Source organism: Pocillopora verrucosa, chromosome 10 (assembly GCF_036669915.1).
Source record: "Pocillopora verrucosa isolate sample1 chromosome 10, ASM3666991v2, whole genome shotgun sequence".
In the NCBI taxonomy this organism is placed as follows: domain Eukaryota; kingdom Metazoa; phylum Cnidaria; class Anthozoa; order Scleractinia; family Pocilloporidae; genus Pocillopora; species Pocillopora verrucosa.
This window is the reverse complement of record NC_089321.1, coordinates 20,515,160-20,534,006: the sequence shown is the minus strand read 5'-3', so window position 1 is coordinate 20,534,006 and position 18,847 is coordinate 20,515,160. Positions and strand designations below refer to the sequence as shown.

At 37.5% G+C, this 18,847-nt stretch overlaps 1 protein-coding gene, 1 long non-coding RNA gene and 1 pseudogene across 2 annotated transcripts; 2 read left to right on the top strand and 1 right to left on the bottom strand.

Moving 5' to 3' along the window:
• The first annotated feature begins 1,934 nt into the window (after positions 1–1,934).
• Positions 1,935–7,468, top strand: LOC131774825 (uncharacterized; annotated as a pseudogene).
• Positions 7,469–8,575: 1,107 nt separating this feature from the next.
• LOC136283881 (QRFP-like peptide receptor) lies at positions 8,576–10,201 on the bottom strand. The gene has a single exon (XM_066173410.1). It carries the CDS (start codon positions 10,174–10,176, stop codon positions 9,133–9,135), a length of 1,044 nt encoding a protein of 347 aa, XP_066029507.1. The 5' UTR covers positions 10,177–10,201; the 3' UTR covers positions 8,576–9,132.
• A 1,867-nt stretch (positions 10,202–12,068) lies between these two features.
• LOC131774794 (uncharacterized) lies at positions 12,069–18,832 on the top strand. Its single transcript, XR_009339422.2, has 4 exons — positions 12,069–12,379; positions 12,487–15,821; positions 16,839–16,916; positions 17,493–18,832. It is a non-coding gene; the product is annotated as an uncharacterized lncRNA (long non-coding RNA).
• The last annotated feature ends 15 nt before the right edge of the window (positions 18,833–18,847 follow it).

The window sequence follows — 18,847 nt, the reverse complement described above, 5'->3', positions numbered from 1 at the left end:
TTATTACTCAGGAAACAAACGTCAAGCTAAAAATATTCAGATCATGGGTCCTACTTATTACAGTTTCCCATCCTTACTTATCGCTCAGAACGGAAAGGATACACAGAAATTGACAAATTCTTTCCCACAGGAGGAAAGGGGGCATCCCATTAAATTCTTGTTAGGGTTGTGCTGATCTGTTCTCCAACTCCTTATTCTAATTATATGGATGGTGCCAGCTGAAACGGAATCTAATTTCGCTTGGCCAATATGATAATGCAAGCAAAATCGATCTTATCAATGGCTATAGTCACGCACTATTCCAAGATATTTAGGTTTGAAATCCAAACTGAAAGAGCTAACTTTGTTTTTTTTAAAAGAATATTCCCACCAATTCCATTTGAATTCGATTTTTTTTTAAATCAACAGCTAATGTAATAATCTTTAAATCAATAAGCCAATAGGGTCTTCAGAACAGCGTTTGTGTGTCAAAATGATTCCATGAATATCCCGCTCACTGCCACTTGCACAATCAATTATATAACACAGTTTTGGCTGTAAATGAAAAATTTATCCCGGGTATTATAAAGTTTTTTCTTATGTTTGATGTTATTAAAAATAGGGGTCACCGGCCGGGAACCGAGTTTTTCCGCCCACGCTCGAGCAAGCGCGACCATGGTGTGACGTACAGTCCTTTACCCAAAGTTAATAGACAAAGCATTAAGCAAAATGTAGATCCAGATCATTGTACGTTTTCGGAAGTTCAGTACGGATGGAGAGAACTACATCAGCGGTGTTCATATTTACGCATTACTGCAAAGCCCTCTCTGCTTTATTGCATACCGTATATATTTGATTAAACGCCGCGGCGTTTATAAAATTTTTCCTGATTCAAGTGCGGCGTTTATTTAAAATCCAAACATGTTTTCGTGCTTGTCCAAAAAGTTATTTTTAAATCGTTCTCAATTTCACGATTTGCATATTATTATATTACTGCAATACATAATGTGAATAAAGAGTCAATGTCGGTTATGCTTCCTCGACATCAGAACTGGTACATTCAAAAGGATTTGCGTCTGGTTCACACAAAATTTTCAAGTGTGATCGAAGTATTTATCACCGTGTGCTTTTGAGTCTATTATTCAAATAAACGCCACGTCATGATGCGGCATTTATTCGAAGGCGGTGTTTATTTATATTTCTCCTCTAAATTGCGGTGTTTAGTCGGGGCGGCGTTCAATCGAGTAATTACGGTATGTAGCGAGATATGAAATTTACCAGATATTCTGTTGGAGACTGGTATCTAGTACAATACAAGATGGCGGCAAATGTGGACACTTTGGTTAAAGATTTTTAGAACACAAAGAAAAGATATGGAATGATGGATTCCGGCAAGCTTGAGGAGACGCGTAGAAACTTTGGAAGATTTTATCAGTCTGTTTGAAAGTTTTATGTAACATTAATTTGAAAATTTATTTGTGCTTGTTGTCTTCGAATTCACAAAAAAATTAGTCTTGATATGTCTGCAGGATATCTTAGTTTGAAGGAAACGACCGTGATACAAATTCTACCCATGAGAGATCTGAGGCAACTTCTCCTTCCAATTACACTAGGAATGCTCAAGTGTGACAAAAGTTCCCTGTTCCAGACATGTCTTGTTGGTACAGAGTAGTAGTTTTTCGATGTTGTGAATTTTGTTGTCTTCTTTTGTCTTATTTTCTTATTCTAGGGAGTGTTTGTCCAGAAGAAACCACAACTTCTTAAGGAAAATAAAATAAATAGTAACAGCTTGGATAGGAAATTTAGATGTAAATAAAAGTAGCTTTGAAAAAGATGTTTTTCATCTTGTCATGAGCATTGGACAAAAAAAAAACTTCTGAGTCCCCATGAGGAATTGAACCTCAGACCTTTGGATTACGCGCTCCTATGCTCTACCACTGAGTCATGAAGACTCAATGGTGAGTGAGGTCTATTACAAAGGTTATATGACATGTGTCCCGCATACTGTTAGGATCAGCAATGTTGATATTGTCATGTTTGTAAATAAAATAAGAGAGATGGTAAGTTTTGAGCTCAGTAAAGAGATAGAGAAGGTTGTCTTTTGTCTTTTCACAAGTGTGAGACAAAGAAAAAACTCTGAGTACCTTTCTCACTGTAGAGTCTCTGTGGCTCAGTGGTAGAGCATCAAAGGTCTGAGGTTTGATTCCTCATGCTTGGTTGCTGACTGCTTGCTTGCCAAGCCTTTGAACAGGAGTTAGATCAAGGTTGACCTTGTTATGATACAAATGTTGCTGCTTTTCAAATGCAATTGACTTTGTTACAATACTAACCTATAACCCTCTTCCTTCTCTTTTACAATCATGGTTACAGTGACAGTCCTAAAATATTTGCCAACAGTATAAGGGCTGTACCACAAAGGTGAATTTGTTTTCCCCTCTTAATTTTACTTTATTTCCATTTTTTTGTCATATTAACAAAGTTAGGGTTTTTATGTGGTGGTTTAAACTAAAACAACGATTCACTTCAATATTTACCTTGCTGTTTTCAATGAGCGCTTTTCATTCAACTAATTTATTCCTGTTTTCTTGTCACCATATTCCCACCAATGGCGTAGCCCCACTTTCTGCATATAAATCCACACACAACCCACAATTCCTCTAATCGCTCTGACAAAGGGCTAACGCTCGAAACGTCAGCTTTTTTACCCTTTACGGTGGCCTATTTACGTTTTCAACCCAGTTGTTAACACTAAATTACCTGCTATACTCTCCCACCGACGCAACTCCACAGTTTCTTTAGAAACTCACCCCTTTATCCTCTATTTTGAATGGGCGAATAATTGTTTATTAGTATAGTTGCTGGGGTGATTATAGAAATGCATGGGCTCTGATTGGTGGAGGATTTTGTCATATCTCATGATAATTGCCTCATGTGAAGTGAGTTTAGCAGGGGCTCTAAATTTCCAAATGGTTGCTTTGTGTTTTGTCAATGATATACTGGACATAATAAACATGATATAAGCACAAAAGATGCTACAAAGTTTGGTGTGACACTTTTCAAAAGAAAGATATGGTGTTTTTTCTTATTGAATTAAATAAACTTGTTAAACTCCTGCGGAAACTGGCTGCTTATCTTGTTATGAGTAATCAAAACAATTGTATTCAATGGTTCCAACATCAAACCAAATTCACAACAGAATTCTAATGCATCTGAGCAATTATACCAAAACAATTATTGCCACAGCCTCAGTGAAAATTGATGAATAATCCCCTCAACTTCATCTCAAGGATTATTCAACAATTTTTACTCAGCCCGAGGCAAATAAATGCTCATTGTATGAATGTACTAGAAAGGAATAAATATCTAACTATAAAAAAATAGATTTTAAATAAATGTATGAACGAAATAGTTGGTCAGAAGTATACATCAACCACCGTTTTATTGTGGCAGGTAAAAATAGGTTCAAGGCCAAGATAGATTTTGATTAAGAAGTGTTCACAATAACAAATTATGTACCATCAAGTTTGAAATATTTTTTCATGGGGAGTTTTGTTGTGTGTTAGTTCACATGAGCTTTCTTGATGGCTACCACACAGCTCTCCAGGATGTGCTTGTCTTAGTTACCAGGGTGACTAGACAACAACTGTTTTACTTAATTTGCAATGCGAGGGGGCAGAAGTTAAAGTGATGCAAACATTTTCAAAAGGTGTGACTCTTTTTCCACAGTTATTTGTGATAAAAATGTGACTCATTTTCCTTGGTTGAGTTTTTAGCCATTTCATAACAAGATCTCATCAGTAATCTCCTTTCTATCTGCCACACAATTCTTATGATGTTAGTTTGGAGAATTTGGTATTGGATCAACAATTCATCTCCTAACTGATACTTTTCTTTATTCTCATTGCTTGATATTGTATTGATATTGTAAGGAGAAATTCAGACTTGGTCACTCATGGGAATTAAAGAGTTAAGCCTGAAGATTACGTGCAAATTACTTCAGAAATGCATACCAGTTATACTGCTTACTCCAAAGACAATAGATGTGATCAGGGCTTTAGGATGTCATTTAATATCACACATGGTTCTTTTCCTGGCAACCAAAATTTTATTTTTGGCAACCATATTTAGAACTAAGGCTGCTAAATTGCAATTATGAAAATTGAGCTTTCATCATGTACACACTAGAATTTCATGTTAAACTTCACCAATTTTCTCCCAAGGAGTGACCAACAAGGAAATTCTTTTTATAGCATGCTCAGTATAGTTTTAAATAAAAAGATTTGAGAAGAAAGCAAAGAAATTCATATAAAGGATATAATTTTGATTAATGCCAATGTTAGGGGTGATAGTATAAAAAAATGTATAGCCCTTGTTACTGTTAATAATGATAAATAAGTCCTGGGAGTGTTAGGCCCATTCCTATCCATTATTCTTCAAACTAAAGATTTTAGATATTTTCCAAGTCAGTACTTGTGAAATCACCAAATTCATGTTTTAAATAACTGATTGCCCCCATTGCTTTAATCTTTGTAGAATAAATAGCCAAATTCACTGCTGTGGCATAAGAGCTGCCAGTAATAATCAAATGCCTTTGTGTCTAACCAATCTCAAGCAATTTACATATCTCTACCAAAGTCCTAAGATTTGGAACTCACTTCCTGTATCAATCAGTCATTCATCAAGTCTACATAGCTTCAATACCAAAATGTGACAGTTTTTACCGAAATAATTGCCAAGCTGGCCAAGCTGCATATTCACAACACTTTTTATTTATTTATTTATTTATTTAATACACTGTTGGAGGTTAAATGGCCTCTCCCAAAAGTGGGGTGGGTTCTGGAGGTCCCCTGACCTTTTGATGCATATTATTATTATTGCCGTGTATTAAAATGGCAATTATATAAATTTTGAAGATAAGGGGTTGTGATCAGCCTTTGGAATAGAGTGAGTGAGAATATGAATCTCTTCATAGGAACGAAAACAAGAAGAAAAGAAAGAAAAGAAGGTCAAGAAAAAGGAAGAACGATTAAAGAGAAAGGAACATGAATGGGAAGAGAAGGAGGTAAAAACTATTTCAATGGTTAACGATGCATAGCTGATTACATCTAGGTACATGTGCGTCTGTTTTCTTTGCTGTTAACCCTTTAACTCCCAGATCAAATTTGTAATTCTCTTTACAGTCAACCATACAATTATTATAATTTTAGTTCAGAGAATTTAGTATTGAATCAACTAATTATCTCCAAGCTGATATTTTTCTTTATTCTTATAAGTTATCTGGTTGATATTGCATTGATATTGTAAGGAGAAATTATATCTTGGTTACTCATGGCAGTTAAGGGGTTAAAACAAGATGAGGGGAGGAATTGTATTTTCTTTTGCCTGCCTTCTGGTATTTGTGCAAATCAGTATGCATACCACAGTTTCTACACAGTGGAATTTTTATAGAACAAGTTCTTTTGGTCTTTTGCTGATGGACGTGTACACACGGTACCCTTATGTATTGTTTGTGATATGTGTTTTGAACTAAAAGATCTGGCATCTTAAAGGTAGGAACAGACACAACAGCCAGCTGTAGCACCATGTCTTGGCAATTATAACCTTTCTGTGCAGCTTGGCCAATTCAATAACAACAACAAAGTCACACCGGTTCAAATTTGTACAACTTGTCACAGTTGTTAATTTGGGACATGTACAGATTTTCAGAACAATTCTCCATGTCATTTGAGACTACTGCAGCCTCTTGTCCCATGATAGACTGTGAACAAACTGCATTTGACTCAACAAAGCAAAAATTCTGGCATGAAACTGCATAATGTTTCAAAGAGGGCTCAATTTTTTATATCCAAATGGATATTAAATTCGGAATTATCTGCAAAATCTGTTGTTGTTTCTTGTCTTTTTTTGTTGAAAGACCATTTTTAAAGGGAATGTTGACCATGCAAGTGACAACAAGAGAAAACATCATTTTTTTTCCTTTTTCTTTTTTTTTTTTTTTCTTTTTTTTTTATAATTTTCATCGGTCAACTCTGAGAGTTTCTTAAAAACAAGTGTTTTGTGCTTTACTTTGTTTACCAGAAAGAGGAACAAAAACTGAAGATTTATAAAGAACAGAGACAAAGAGAGATGAAAGAGAACCTCAAGCAAGGAGATAAGGTTAGCAGATGTTAGTCAAATTGCTAATGTTATGTGGTGTGGGGATGGTTTTTGAGGAGACTTGGTGACTTTCAACATTTCGTCAGGTTTCCCTGACAATTAGCCGGCACTAATTAATTCCCTTGGTCTGTGACGGTGAACCAAGAACATCATTCAACACAGTCCCGGTTGATGCAAAAATCAAACCAGAGCCTTGTGCGTGAGTCCAGTGCACGTACCAGTAGGTTACTGCGTCTTTGAAAGCAAACAAACAAACAGCAGGAGAGCTTCCTCGTGCCATCATGTTTGATGGTTTGTTTGTCAGCCTCCTGTGGAAAAAAAAGTCAACCAGCCCTTACTAAAATTGGCTGGCCAAGAGAGTCCATTCTCTAGCATGTCAGAGATGTCATGTGGTTTGCTTGGATCATGTGATCAAGTGTGAAAGCGGAAAAATGTGCGAATCGTTTGATTGGTTGAGCGGAATGTGTTTCTTAACGTACATAAATTCTTATTGGGTTATGATACACTACACTACATAGAAGGGTTGTTTTGTTAATATCTTGAATTCATCTTTTCTTCCTACACAGAACACGCATCCACCTCTCCAAAGAGTAGATTCTGGAAAGACAAGATTTAGTACTGTAAAACTTGCAAGAAAGCTTGAATCCTCAACTATTCCTAAATCACCTCCCAAAGTACCTGCTTCCCCAGTATTGGCTACACATGCGCAGTTCCTCTCAAGACAGCGTTCACAATCCGAAGGAAGTGAAGGCGAACCTTCTACTCCACCCCCGTCAGTATGGAAAGTACCGGAATATGTCGAGCCCAAGTGGAACCCTGGGAAACCCGAATCAAAAACGGACTTGAAAAAGACTCTGTTAAATAATGATATTGTTTGTGCTTAAGTTAAGCTTGAGCCGCCATTTAACCAGCTACATAATCCTGTTTACAACAGCCAGTCGTTTAAAAAGAATCAATTTATGAATCAAAACCCCGAGAAAAGCCTAGCGCCTTGCGAGACGAAATCAAGTTCGCCTCCTGCCAAGGTCCTGGAAAAGCCAGATAACCGATTCAACACGTATTCCAGTTTTTCCGGTCTAGATCTGCTATCTCAGTTGAAAGAGGAGGGTAAACTTAATTCAGACACCGATGTGAGATCCTACTCCTTATTTGGTCCAGACGAACCGAACAGCGCCATATTCCGGTCCCCGCTGACTGGCCATTAAGAACAAATAATGCATCTTTTATTTTCTTTGAAATGGGAGTGTATTAAAACAGTATTTGCAAAGATATTAACTATATATTAAGTGCCAAAAGTTTCGGTTTGTTTACTGAATAAAGTTACTAAAGATAATTATTTGAACGATGAAATTTTTACAATGCTCTTCTTTCTTCACATTTCCTGTCAAATGGGCCGGTACTCATTTGTACTCGAAGGGTGGGGTGTAGGGGGTTTGGGGCTAAAAAGGGGTACCGTGAGATTAGCGTGTCTTGCCTGAGAGGCAACTTGCACAACAGGATAATCGGGTGCGGAATCGTTAGAAATGAAGAAAGTGGAACGGACCCAAGTTTTTTGGGGCCATAGACGCTTATGAACTGAAAAAAACACGGGTCCGTGCTTAGCCCTAAATAACTTGGCACGTACATTTAGTGCTTGAAAAACTTTGGGATCCGTTCTGCTATCATGGCACGTCCGTACCCGACGTTATGAACGGCCTTAAAGGACCGGCCAGGCTTCGAAACTAGACCTTTTAATGATCAAGAGGCCTGGACCAAGAATAATTACCACTCCATCACGGCTTCCAAATATCTTGCGCGGCATGTACAATCTAAGCATCTGGGACAATTCAGTGCGTATAGATTTCGATTGTCAGACCTGCGGTGCGTCTCTGTAACGGTACTTAGCATTCCTGTGGCCCTGTCTTAACTGTTCCAGTGGTATTCGGAACTTAAATTAAAGCTTTTATTTGTGTCGTTCACATTGCAAGGTCAAGATAATAGAAGTGTCATAACGCGAACGATGAAACAGAACGAAGCAATGAGAAATTAAGCAGGACGGAGAGATTTTTGAGCTAAGACCTGTAATAGTTTTCCTAAGATTTAATGACATCGCGCCCGAAAATATTAAAGACTTTCGATTAAGGGCCCCCAGGTACGGTAAGTTTGGAAGTGAGATACAATAACTGCATGTTGGCCATGGCTAAATCATTTGAAATCTGGTATATTTCAATAGCATTCGTTGAGGTAAACATTCTCAGTATATTCTCCCTCCGGAACCTCTCGCACAAACTCGCGCCTCTAAGGCTTGAAATCGCGCGTCAGTTAAACGACTACACTCTAAACGTCACTGCTCACCACCCCCCTCCCCCCCCCCCTTATTACCCCACCCTCTCCTCCCGCTTCTTCCTCGATATTCCTAGTTACGGCCGCGAAAAGCGGTTCATGAACGGGACACCTCTCACACTTTAAACCTAAGCTCAACGCCTTTGTTTTTAATCATCTCATTTCATCCTTGAAAACAGTACTGTTCCAAATTGTCACTACATAATGGTCTTACAAAGTGGCAAACCTGAGTGCCTGAGTGATTACTTGCATGCGATTACATTGTGGAAGTAAGTAATACTCGTTTTGCAAACAAAACTTAATTATACGCCTTCACAGGTTATTTTATGTTAGCAAGCTTTCTCTTTTTAAGGCTTCTGCCCTGATACACACTGGATCGTTTTTCAGTTGCCCCAAGTTTAACTCCTTGGCGCTTTGTAAGGTGTCAAATAGTCTGCCTCTTGCCAGTTGAGGTTCCCAGTTAACCATTGCGTCTATAATTGTTTACTATGCCTCATTCCATTTTTTTAAAATTATATTATTTCTAGACTCTGTGACTTGTGAAATGTGTCCTAAGACCCGTCATTATTTATTTATCAAGTTATGATAAGTTTTTTCTTCTCATGAATATCCTTCTTTCCTGTATGAAATATCATCGACAACTAGCCTCGCATGTTAGCTGTGTTCTAAGGACTACTACTGGGCGGGTGGGACGGGATCAACCCTGTTATCAACAAATGAGCCACTAAGGAGTTTCTTAAGTCCTTGACGATAATTTCCATTGAAAATGAAACAGATGCAGGGGTTTATCGCACAATATGATACAGCCAGAACAAATGCAACAAGTCTGAAAATGTTGTACCCACAAGAAAATATCAGGGCCCTGTCCGCCAAAAAAAGGTATCCTATTTCGCTGGAAGTGAAGGGAAACCAGCATATCGCAAATGTAAACACGATAGCTATCGACATCTTGAGCACGTTTCGCTCTCGTCTTTCTCTGTTTTTCCTTGAGTTGTCTGATTGTTCGCCTGGCGTCTTCTGTGACTTCAGTTTTAAAAAAATGGCGATGTAAAGTATGGCAATCGACAACAAAGGAATATAAAACATTAAAATTGAAAGGGTCAGAAAGTAGTGTTTGAAAGACTTAGAGTCCCCAAAAACTTCACCCCACTGCCTCTGACATTTGGCCCCTCCAGAATACTCAACAACCGTAAAGGTGAGGAAAAACGGCGAGTAGACAGCCATGGCGACTATCCAAGAAGCAAAAATTAGGAAGTAGGACAATTTTCTACTGATAAGTGGCGAACGGAGGGGAATTATCACAGCCCCAAATCGATCCACTGCCACTAAAACCAGGTTCTGAATTGACACACCGGTTGAGACATCTGCCAAGAAAGTTGTCATCTTACACAAGGCCTCGCCAAGACGACCTCTTATTAACCAGGCTTCGAAGCCCAGATGTAGCTGTGTTATGTTTCGCGTGAACAGGAAAAGCGAATAAATCAGATCAGACATGGCCATGTTAACGATAAAAAAGTTGATGGGTTTTCTTAAGCTTCTTGTCCTGTAGACAATTATCCCAATAAGAGTGTTTCCCACCAACGAAATAACAAGTAACAAGCAATAAACAATAGTTTCTCCGATTCTTCTCGCTAAAGGATTGAAGCAGTATAGAAATGTAACTGGCTGCCTTTCATTCACTGTTGTGTTCATAGTCATGTTCGTTTGCATTTCTTTCATTGGTATTAATACCTCTCCGACACTGGTAAACTGCTGAATTTCCTTTTTAGCGTACAGCTCTCATAAACGAGTTCTACAAGTCGACTCGCCGGAGTCGACACCAATCTTGGTCTACTACAATCAATCGATCAATCAAACGATAGTTTTTATCCATACATGGAAACTTACGTAATGACAGTTGACAGGTAATGTGGCTTTGAAGCTCTCTTTGAATTTCGTTATATATTTCGATGTTAAAACATCACTATGATGAAAGTTAAAGAAAGAAATTAAATTAAGATAAAAGAAAATATGTGAATAAAAGCCCAAAGAATTAGTATGATTTGGGTTTACAGACTTCAGCTATCATTACGCGAGAATTAATGGGTGCATGTGCTAAATGAGAATGTAAGGTGGTTCTGTTACAGATGGTTTCTTCTGGTTGAAGCAAATTATCGTATCATTAATGATGAATAAAACATTTCCATATTCATTCATGTTCCTTGACGTTTTGAAATTAAGCCCACGTAGAATAATTAGTGTAAACCTGAGGGCTGACTAGACTCCTGTCATAACCAGGCGCAATCTATAAGCTGCTAACAATTATTACTCAGGAAACAAACGTCAAGCTAAAAATATTCAGATCATGGGTCCTACTTATTACAGTTTCCCATCCTTACTTATCGCTCAGAACGGAAGGGATACACAAAAATTGACAAATTCTTTCCCACAGGAGGAAAGGGGGCATCCCATTAAATTCTTGTTAGGGTTGTGCTGATCTGTCCTCCAACTCCTTATTCTAATTATATGGATGGTGCCAGCTGAAACGGAATCTAATTTCGCTTGGCCAATATGATAATGCAAGCAAAATCGATCTTATCAATAGCTATAGTCACGCACTATTCCAAGATATTTAGGTTTGTAATCCAAACTGAAAGAGCTAACTTCGTTTTTTTTTTAAGAATATTCCCACCAATTCCATTTGAATTCGATTTTTTTAAATCAACATTTAATGTAAAAATCTTTAAATCAATAAGCCAATAGGGTCTTCAGAACAGCGTTTGTGTGTCAAAATGATACCATGAATATCCCGATCACTGCCACTTGCACAACCGATTATACTGGCTATATAGTTTTGGCTGTAAATGAGAAATTTATCCCGGGTATTATAAAGTTTTTTCTTATGTTTGATGTTATTAAAAATAGGGGTCACCGGCCGGGAACCGAGTTTTTCCGCCCGCGCTCGAGCAAGCGCGACCATGGTGTGACGTACAGTCCTTTACCCAAAGTTAATAGACAAAGCATTAAGCAAAATGTAGATCCAGATCATTGTACGTTTTCGGACGTTCAGTACGGATGGAGAGAACTACGTCAGCGGTGTTCATATTTACGCATTACTGCAAAGCCCTCTCTGCTTTATTGCATACCGTATATATTTGATTAAACGCCGCGGCGTTTATAAAATTTTTCGTGATTCGAGTGCGGCGTTTATTTAAAATCCAAACATGTTTTCGTGCTTGTCCAAAAAGTTATTTTTAAATCGTTCTCAATTTCACGATTTGCATATCATTATATTACTGCAATACATAATGTGAATAAAGAGTCAATGTCGGTTATGCTTCCTCGACATCAGAACTGGTACATTCAAAAGGATTTGCGTCTGGTTCACACAAAATTCTCAAGTGTGATCGAAGTATTTATCACCGTGTGCTTTTGAGTCTATTATTCAGATAAACGCCGCGTCATGATGCGGCGTTTATTCGAAGGCGGTGTTTATTTATATTTCTCCTCTAAATTGTGGTGTTTAGTCGGGGCGGCGTTCAATCGAATAATTACGGTATGTAGCGAGATATGAAATTTACCAGATATTCTGTTGGAGACTGGTATCTAGTACAATATAAGATGGCGGCAAATGTGGACACTTTGGTTAAAGATTTTTAGAACACAAAGAAAAGACATGGAATGATGGATTCTGGCAAGCTTGAGGAGACGCGTAGTAACTTTGGACCGTGGTTTGTCATGGAAGATTATATCAGTCTGTTTGAAATTTTTATGTAACATTAATTTGAAAATTTATTCGTGCTTGTTGTCTTCGAATTCACAAAAAAATTAGTCTTGATATGTCTGCAGGATATCTTAGTTTAAGAGAAACGACCGTGATACAAATTCTACCTATGAGAGATCTGAGGCAACTTCTCCTTCCAATTACACTAGGAATGCTCAAGTGTGACAAAAGTTCCCTGTTCCAGACATGTCTTGTTGGTACAGAGTAGTAGTTTTTCGATGTTGTGAATTTTGTTGTCTTCTTTTGCCTTTATTTTCTTATTCTAGGGAGTGTTTGTCCAGAAGAAACCACAACTTCTTAAGGAAAATAAAATAAATAGTAACAGTTTGGATAGGAAATTTAGATGTAAATAAAAGTAGCTTTGAAAAAGATGTTTTTCATCTTGTCACGAGTATGGGGCAAAGAAAAAATTCTGAGTTCCCATGAGGATTTGAACCTCAGACCTTCGGATTCCGCGCTCCAATGCTCTACCACTGAGTCATGGAGACTCTATGGTGAGTGAGGTCTATTACAAAGGTTATATGACATGTGTCCTGCATACTGCTAGGATCAGCAATGTTGATATTGTCATGTTTGTAAATAAAATAAGAGACATGGTAAGTTTTGAGCTCGGTAAAGAGATAGAGAAGGTTGTCTTTTGTCTTTTCACAAGTGTGAGACAAAGAAAAAACTCTGAGTACCTTGCTCACTGTAGAGTCTCTGTGGCTCAGTGGTAGAGCAACAAAGGTCTGAGGTTGGATTCCTCATGCTAGGTTGTTATGCTTGGTTGCCAAGCCTTTGAACAGGAGTGAGACTTAGGTTGACCTTGTTATGATACAAACGTTGCTGCTTTTCAAATGCAAATGACTTTGTTAGCATGCTAACTCTAACCCTCTTGATCAAAATTAATTGTATGGGATATCTCCTTCCTTCTCTTTTACAATCATGGTTACAGTGGCACTCCTAATATATTTGCCAACAGTATAAGGGCTGTACCACAAAGGGGAATTTGTTGTCACCTCTTAATGTTATTTTAACTCCATCATTTGTTCTATTAACAAAGTTAGGGTTTTTATGTGGTATAAACCAAAACAATTATTAACTTCAATATTTACCTTGCTGCTTTGTGGATTAGGGTAAATATCCACTATTTTTCACCTTCACTTGGGTGAATAATTGTTTATTAGTATAGTTGCAGGGGTTACTATAGAAATGCATGCGCTCTGATTGGTGAAGGATTGTTTCATACCTCACAATAATCACCTTGTGCAAAGTGAGTTTAGCAGGGGCTCTAAATTTCCAAATGATTGTCTTGTGTTTTGTTAATGATATGCAGGACACAATAAACGTGACATAGGCACAAAAGATGCTACTAAGTTTAGTGCAACACTTTTCACCTTCACTTGGGTGAATAATTGTTTATTAGTTTAGTTGCTGAGATGATTATAGAAATGCATGCACTCTGATTGGTGGAGGATTGTGTCATATCTTGTGATAATCACCTTGCGCAAAGTGAGTTTAGCAGGAGCTCTAAATTTCCAAATGGTTGCCTTGTGTTTTGTTAATAATATGCAGGACACGATAAACGTGTTATAGGCACAAAAGGTGCAACTAAGTTTGGTGTAAAAAAGAAAGATATGTTTTTTCTAATTGAATTAAATAAACCTGTCAAAATCCTACAGAAACCACCTGTCTTGTTGTTATGAGTAATTAAAACAGTTATATGTGATGGTTCCAATATCAAACCAAATTTACAACAGAATGCAAATGCATCTAAGCAATTATACCAAAACAATTACAGCCACAAGCTCAGTGAAAATTGATGAATACTCCCCTCAACTTCATCTCAAGGATTATTCAACAGTTTTTACTAAGCGTGAGGCAAATAAATGCTAATTATTTGAATGTACTAAAAGGGAATAAATATCTAATGATAAAAAATAAATTTTAAATAAATCTATGAATGAAATAGTCAGTCAAAATTGTACATCAACCACCATTTTATTGTGGCAGTTAAAAAAAGGTTTAAGGCCACAATAGATTCTGATTGAGAAGTGTTCGCAATAACAAATTATGTACCATCAAGTTTGAAATATTTTTTCATGGAAAGTTTTGTTGTGTGTTAGTTTGAATGAGCTTTCTTGGCAGTTACCACAAAGCAATCCAAGGTGCACTTGTCTTGGTCACCAGGGTGACTAGACAACAGCTGTTTTACCTAATTCGCAATGTAAGGGGCAGAAGTTAGAGTGAAGCGAACATTTTCAAAAGGTGTGACTCTTTCTCCAAGGTTATTTGTCAGTGATAAAAATTTGACTCATTTTCCTTGGTTGAGTTTTTAGTCATTTTATAACAAGAACTCATCAGTAATCTCCTTTCTATCTGCCACACAATTCTTATGATGTTAGTTTTGAGAATTTGGTATTGGATCAACAATTCATCTCCTAATTGATACTTTTCTTTATTCTCATTGCTTGATACTGTATTGATATTGTAAGGAGAAATTCAGACTTGGTCACTCATGGGAGTTGAAAGGTTAAGCCTGAAGATCACATGCAGAATTTTAGAAATGCTTGCCAGTCATACTGCTTACTCCAAAGACAGTGGATGTGATCAGGGCTTCAGGATGTCATGTAATATTACACATGGTTCTTTTCCTTGCAAGCTAAACATTATTTTTGACAACCATGTTGGGAACTGAGGTGGCAAAATTGCAACTATGGAAAAAAAAGATCTTTAATCATGTCCACACCAGAAATTCATGTAGAACTTAGCCAATTTTCTCCCAAGGAGTGACCAATAAGGAAATTTTTGTTATAATATGCTCCGTGTGGTTTCAAGTAAAAAGATTTGCGAAGAAAATAAAGAAATTCATATAAAGGATATCATTTTGATTAATGCCAATGTTTGAGGTGTCAGTTTAAGAAATGTATAGCCCTCGTTACTGTTAATAATGATAAATAAGTCCTGGGAGTGAGAGGCCCATTATTCTTAAAACTAAAGATTTTAGATATTTTCCAAGTCATTACTTGTGAAATCACCAAATTCATGTTTTAAATAACCTATTGCCCCCATTGCTTTAATCCTTTTGGAGCAAATAGCAAAATTCACTGCTGTGGCATAAGAGCTGCTAGTAATAATCAAATGCCTTTTTGTTGTACCAATCTCAAGCAATATACATTTCTCTACCAAGGTCCTAAGATTTGGAACTCACTTCCTGTATCTGAGTCACTCATTCATCAAGTCTTCATAGCCTCAATACAAAAATATGAGAGTTTTCACCAATATAATCGCCAAGTTGGCCAAGCTGCATATTCACAGCACTTTTTATTTATATATTAAATTATTTATTTAATACACTGTTGTAGGTTAAATGGCCTCTCCCAAAAGTGGGGTGGGTTCTGGAGGTCTCCTTGCCTTATGATGCATATTACTATTATTGCAGTGTATTAAAATGGCAATTGAAAAATTTTGAAGATTAGGGGATGTGATTAGTCTTGGATTTGAGTGAGTGAGAATATGAATCTGTTCATAGGAACCAAAACAAGAAGAAAAGAAAGAAAAGAAGGTCAAGAAGAAGGAAGAACGATTAAAGAGAAAGGAACATGAAAGGGAAGAGAAGGAGGTAAAAACTATTTCAATGGTTAACAATGCATAGCTGATTACATCTAGGTACATGTGCATCTGTTTTTTCTGCTGTTAACCCTTTAACTCCCAGATCAAATTTGTAATTCTCCTTACTGTCAACCATACAATTATTATAATTTTAGTTCAGAGAATTTAGTATTGAATCAACTAATTATCTCCAAGCTGATATTTTTCTTTATTCTCATAAGTTATCTGGTTGATATTGCATTGATATTGTAAGGAGAAATTCTACCTTGGTCACTCATTGGAGTTAAGGGGTTAAAACAAGATGAGGGGAGGAATTGTATTTTCTTTTGCCTGCCTTCTCTGATTTCTCTGGTTTTTGTGCACATCAGTATGCATACTACAGCTTCTACAAAGTTTGATTTCTCTAGAACAAGTTATTTTGGCCTTTTGCTGATGGACATTTACACACAGTACCCTCGTGTGTTGTTTGTGATATGTGTTTTTGACTAAAAGATGTGGTGTCTAAAAGGTAGGAAAATACACAACAGCCAGCTGTAGCACTATGTCTTGGTAACTGTAACCTCTCTGTGCAGCTTGGCCAATTCAGTGATAATAACAAAGTCAAGCCTGTTTAAATTTGTGCAACATATCACAGTTGCTAAGTTGGTGGCAAGGACATGTACAGATTTTCACAACAATAATCCATGTCTTGAAACCACTGCAGCCTCTTGTTGCTTCATAGACTGTGAACAAACTCTATTTGACTCAACATAGCAACAATTCTGGCATGAAACTGCATAGTGTTTCAAAAAAAGTTCAATTTTTAATATCCAAATAGTTTAAATTTGGAGTTTTTTGCAAAATCTGTAGTTGTTTCTTGTCTTTTTTGTTGAAATACCATTTTTAAAGGGAATGTTGACCATGCAAGTGACAACAAGAGAACACATCATTTTTTTTCCTTTTCGTTTCTTTTCTTTTTTTTTATTTCATCTGTCAACTCTGAGAGTTTCTTAAAAACAAGTGTTTTGTGCTTCACTTTATTTACCAGAAAGAAGAACAAAAACTGAAGATTTATAAAGAACAGGGACAAAGAGAGATGAAAGAGAATCTCAAGCAAGGAGATAAGGTTAGCAGAAGTTAGTCAAATTGCTAATGTTATGTGGTGTGGAGATGGTTTTCGAAGAGGCTTAGTGACTTTCAACATTTCGTCTGGTTTCCCTAACAATTAGCCGGCACTAATTAATTCACCTGCACTGTGACGGTGAACCAAGAACATCATTCAACACAGTCCTGGTTGATGCAAAAATCAAACCAGAGCCTTGTGTGTGAGTCCAGTGCAGGTGCCAGTAGGTTACTGCGTGTTTGAAAGCAAACAAGCAAACAGCAGGAGAGCTTCCTTGTGCCATCATGTTTGATGGTTTTGTTAGTCAGCCTCTTGTGGAAAAAAAAAGTCAACATGCCCTTACTAAAATTGGCTGGCCAAGAGAGTCCATTCTTTAGTATGTCAGAGTTGTCTTGTAGTTTGCTTGTATCATGTGATCAAGTGTTAAAGCGGGAAATCGTGCTAATGACGAATCTTTTGATTGGTTAAGCGGAATTTGTTTCTTAACGTACGTAAATTCTGATTGGGTGATGATACACTACACTACATAGAAGGGCTGTTTTTGCTTATATCTTGAATTTATCTTCTCCTCCTACACAGAACACGCATCCACCTCTCCAAAGAGTAGATTCTGGTAAGACGAGATTTAGCACTGTAAAGCTTGCAAGGAAGCTTTAATCCTCAACTATTCCTAAATCACATCCCAAAGTACCTGTTTCCCCAGTACTGGCTACACATGCGCAGTTCCTCTCAAGACAGCGTTCGCAATCCGAAGGAAGTGAAGGCGAACCTTTTACTCCACCCCCGTCAGTATGGAAAGTACCGGAATACCTCGAGCCCAAGTGGAACCCTGGGAAACCTGAATCAAAAACGGACGTTATGAACGGCCTTTAAGGACCGACTAGGCTTCGAAGCTGGACCTTTTGATTTACAGAGCCAGCGCCAAGAATAATTACCACTCCATCACGGCTTCTAAAAATCTTGCGCGGCATGTACAATAGGGATCTGGGACAATTCAATTCTCGACTGTCAGACCTGAGGCGCGTCTCTGTAACGGTAATTAGCATTCCTGTAGCCGTTTCTTGACTGTTCAAGAGGTATTCGGTCTTGTAAATTAAAGCTTTTATTTGTGTCGTTCACATTGTAAGGTCAAGATAACAGAATTTTCATAATGCGAACGATGAAACAGAACGAAGTAATGAGAAATTAAACAGAACGGAGAGATTTTTGAGCTAAGACACGTTTTAGTTTTCCTAACATTTAGATTTTTTGACATCGAGCCCGAAAATAATTGAGACTTTCGATTAAGGGCCCCAGGTATTAGATGAAAGTTTGGAAGTGAGATACAACAGCAGCTTGTTGGCCATGGCTAACTCATTTGAAATCTAGTATATTTCAATAGCATTCGTTGAGGTAAACATTCTCGGTATATTCCCCCTCTGGAACGTCTTGCACAAACTCGCGCCTCTAAGGTTTGATGTCGCTCGTCAATCTAACGACTTCAACCCCCGCTTCCGCTTCTTCCTCGATATTCCTAGGTACGGCCCCGAAAAGCGATTCATGAACAGGAAACCTTTCACACTTTAAACCTAAGCTCAACGGTTTTTTTTTTTCTTAACATCTCATTTCATCCTTGAAAACAGTACTCTTCTAAATTGTCACTACAAGATAATCATACAAAGTGGCAAACCTGAGTGCCTGAGTGATTACTCGCATGCGATTACATTGTGGACGTAAATAGTACTCATTTTGCAAACAAAACTTTTAAAATTATACTCCTTCACAGGTTATTTTATGTTAGCGAGCTTTTTCTTTTTAAGGCTTCCGCCCTGATACTCATTGGATCGTTTTTCAATTGCTCCAAGTTCAACTCCTTGGCTGCGCTTTGTAAGGTGTCAACTAGTCTGCCTCTTGCTAACCATTGCGTTTATTATTGTTTACCATGCTTCTTTCCA

What these genes read in the sequence shown, in the direction of transcription:
- LOC136283881 (XM_066173410.1), bottom strand. Translation starts at nt 10,176, where the DNA reads ATGAAAGAAATGCAAACGAACATGACTATGAACACAACAGTGAATGAA.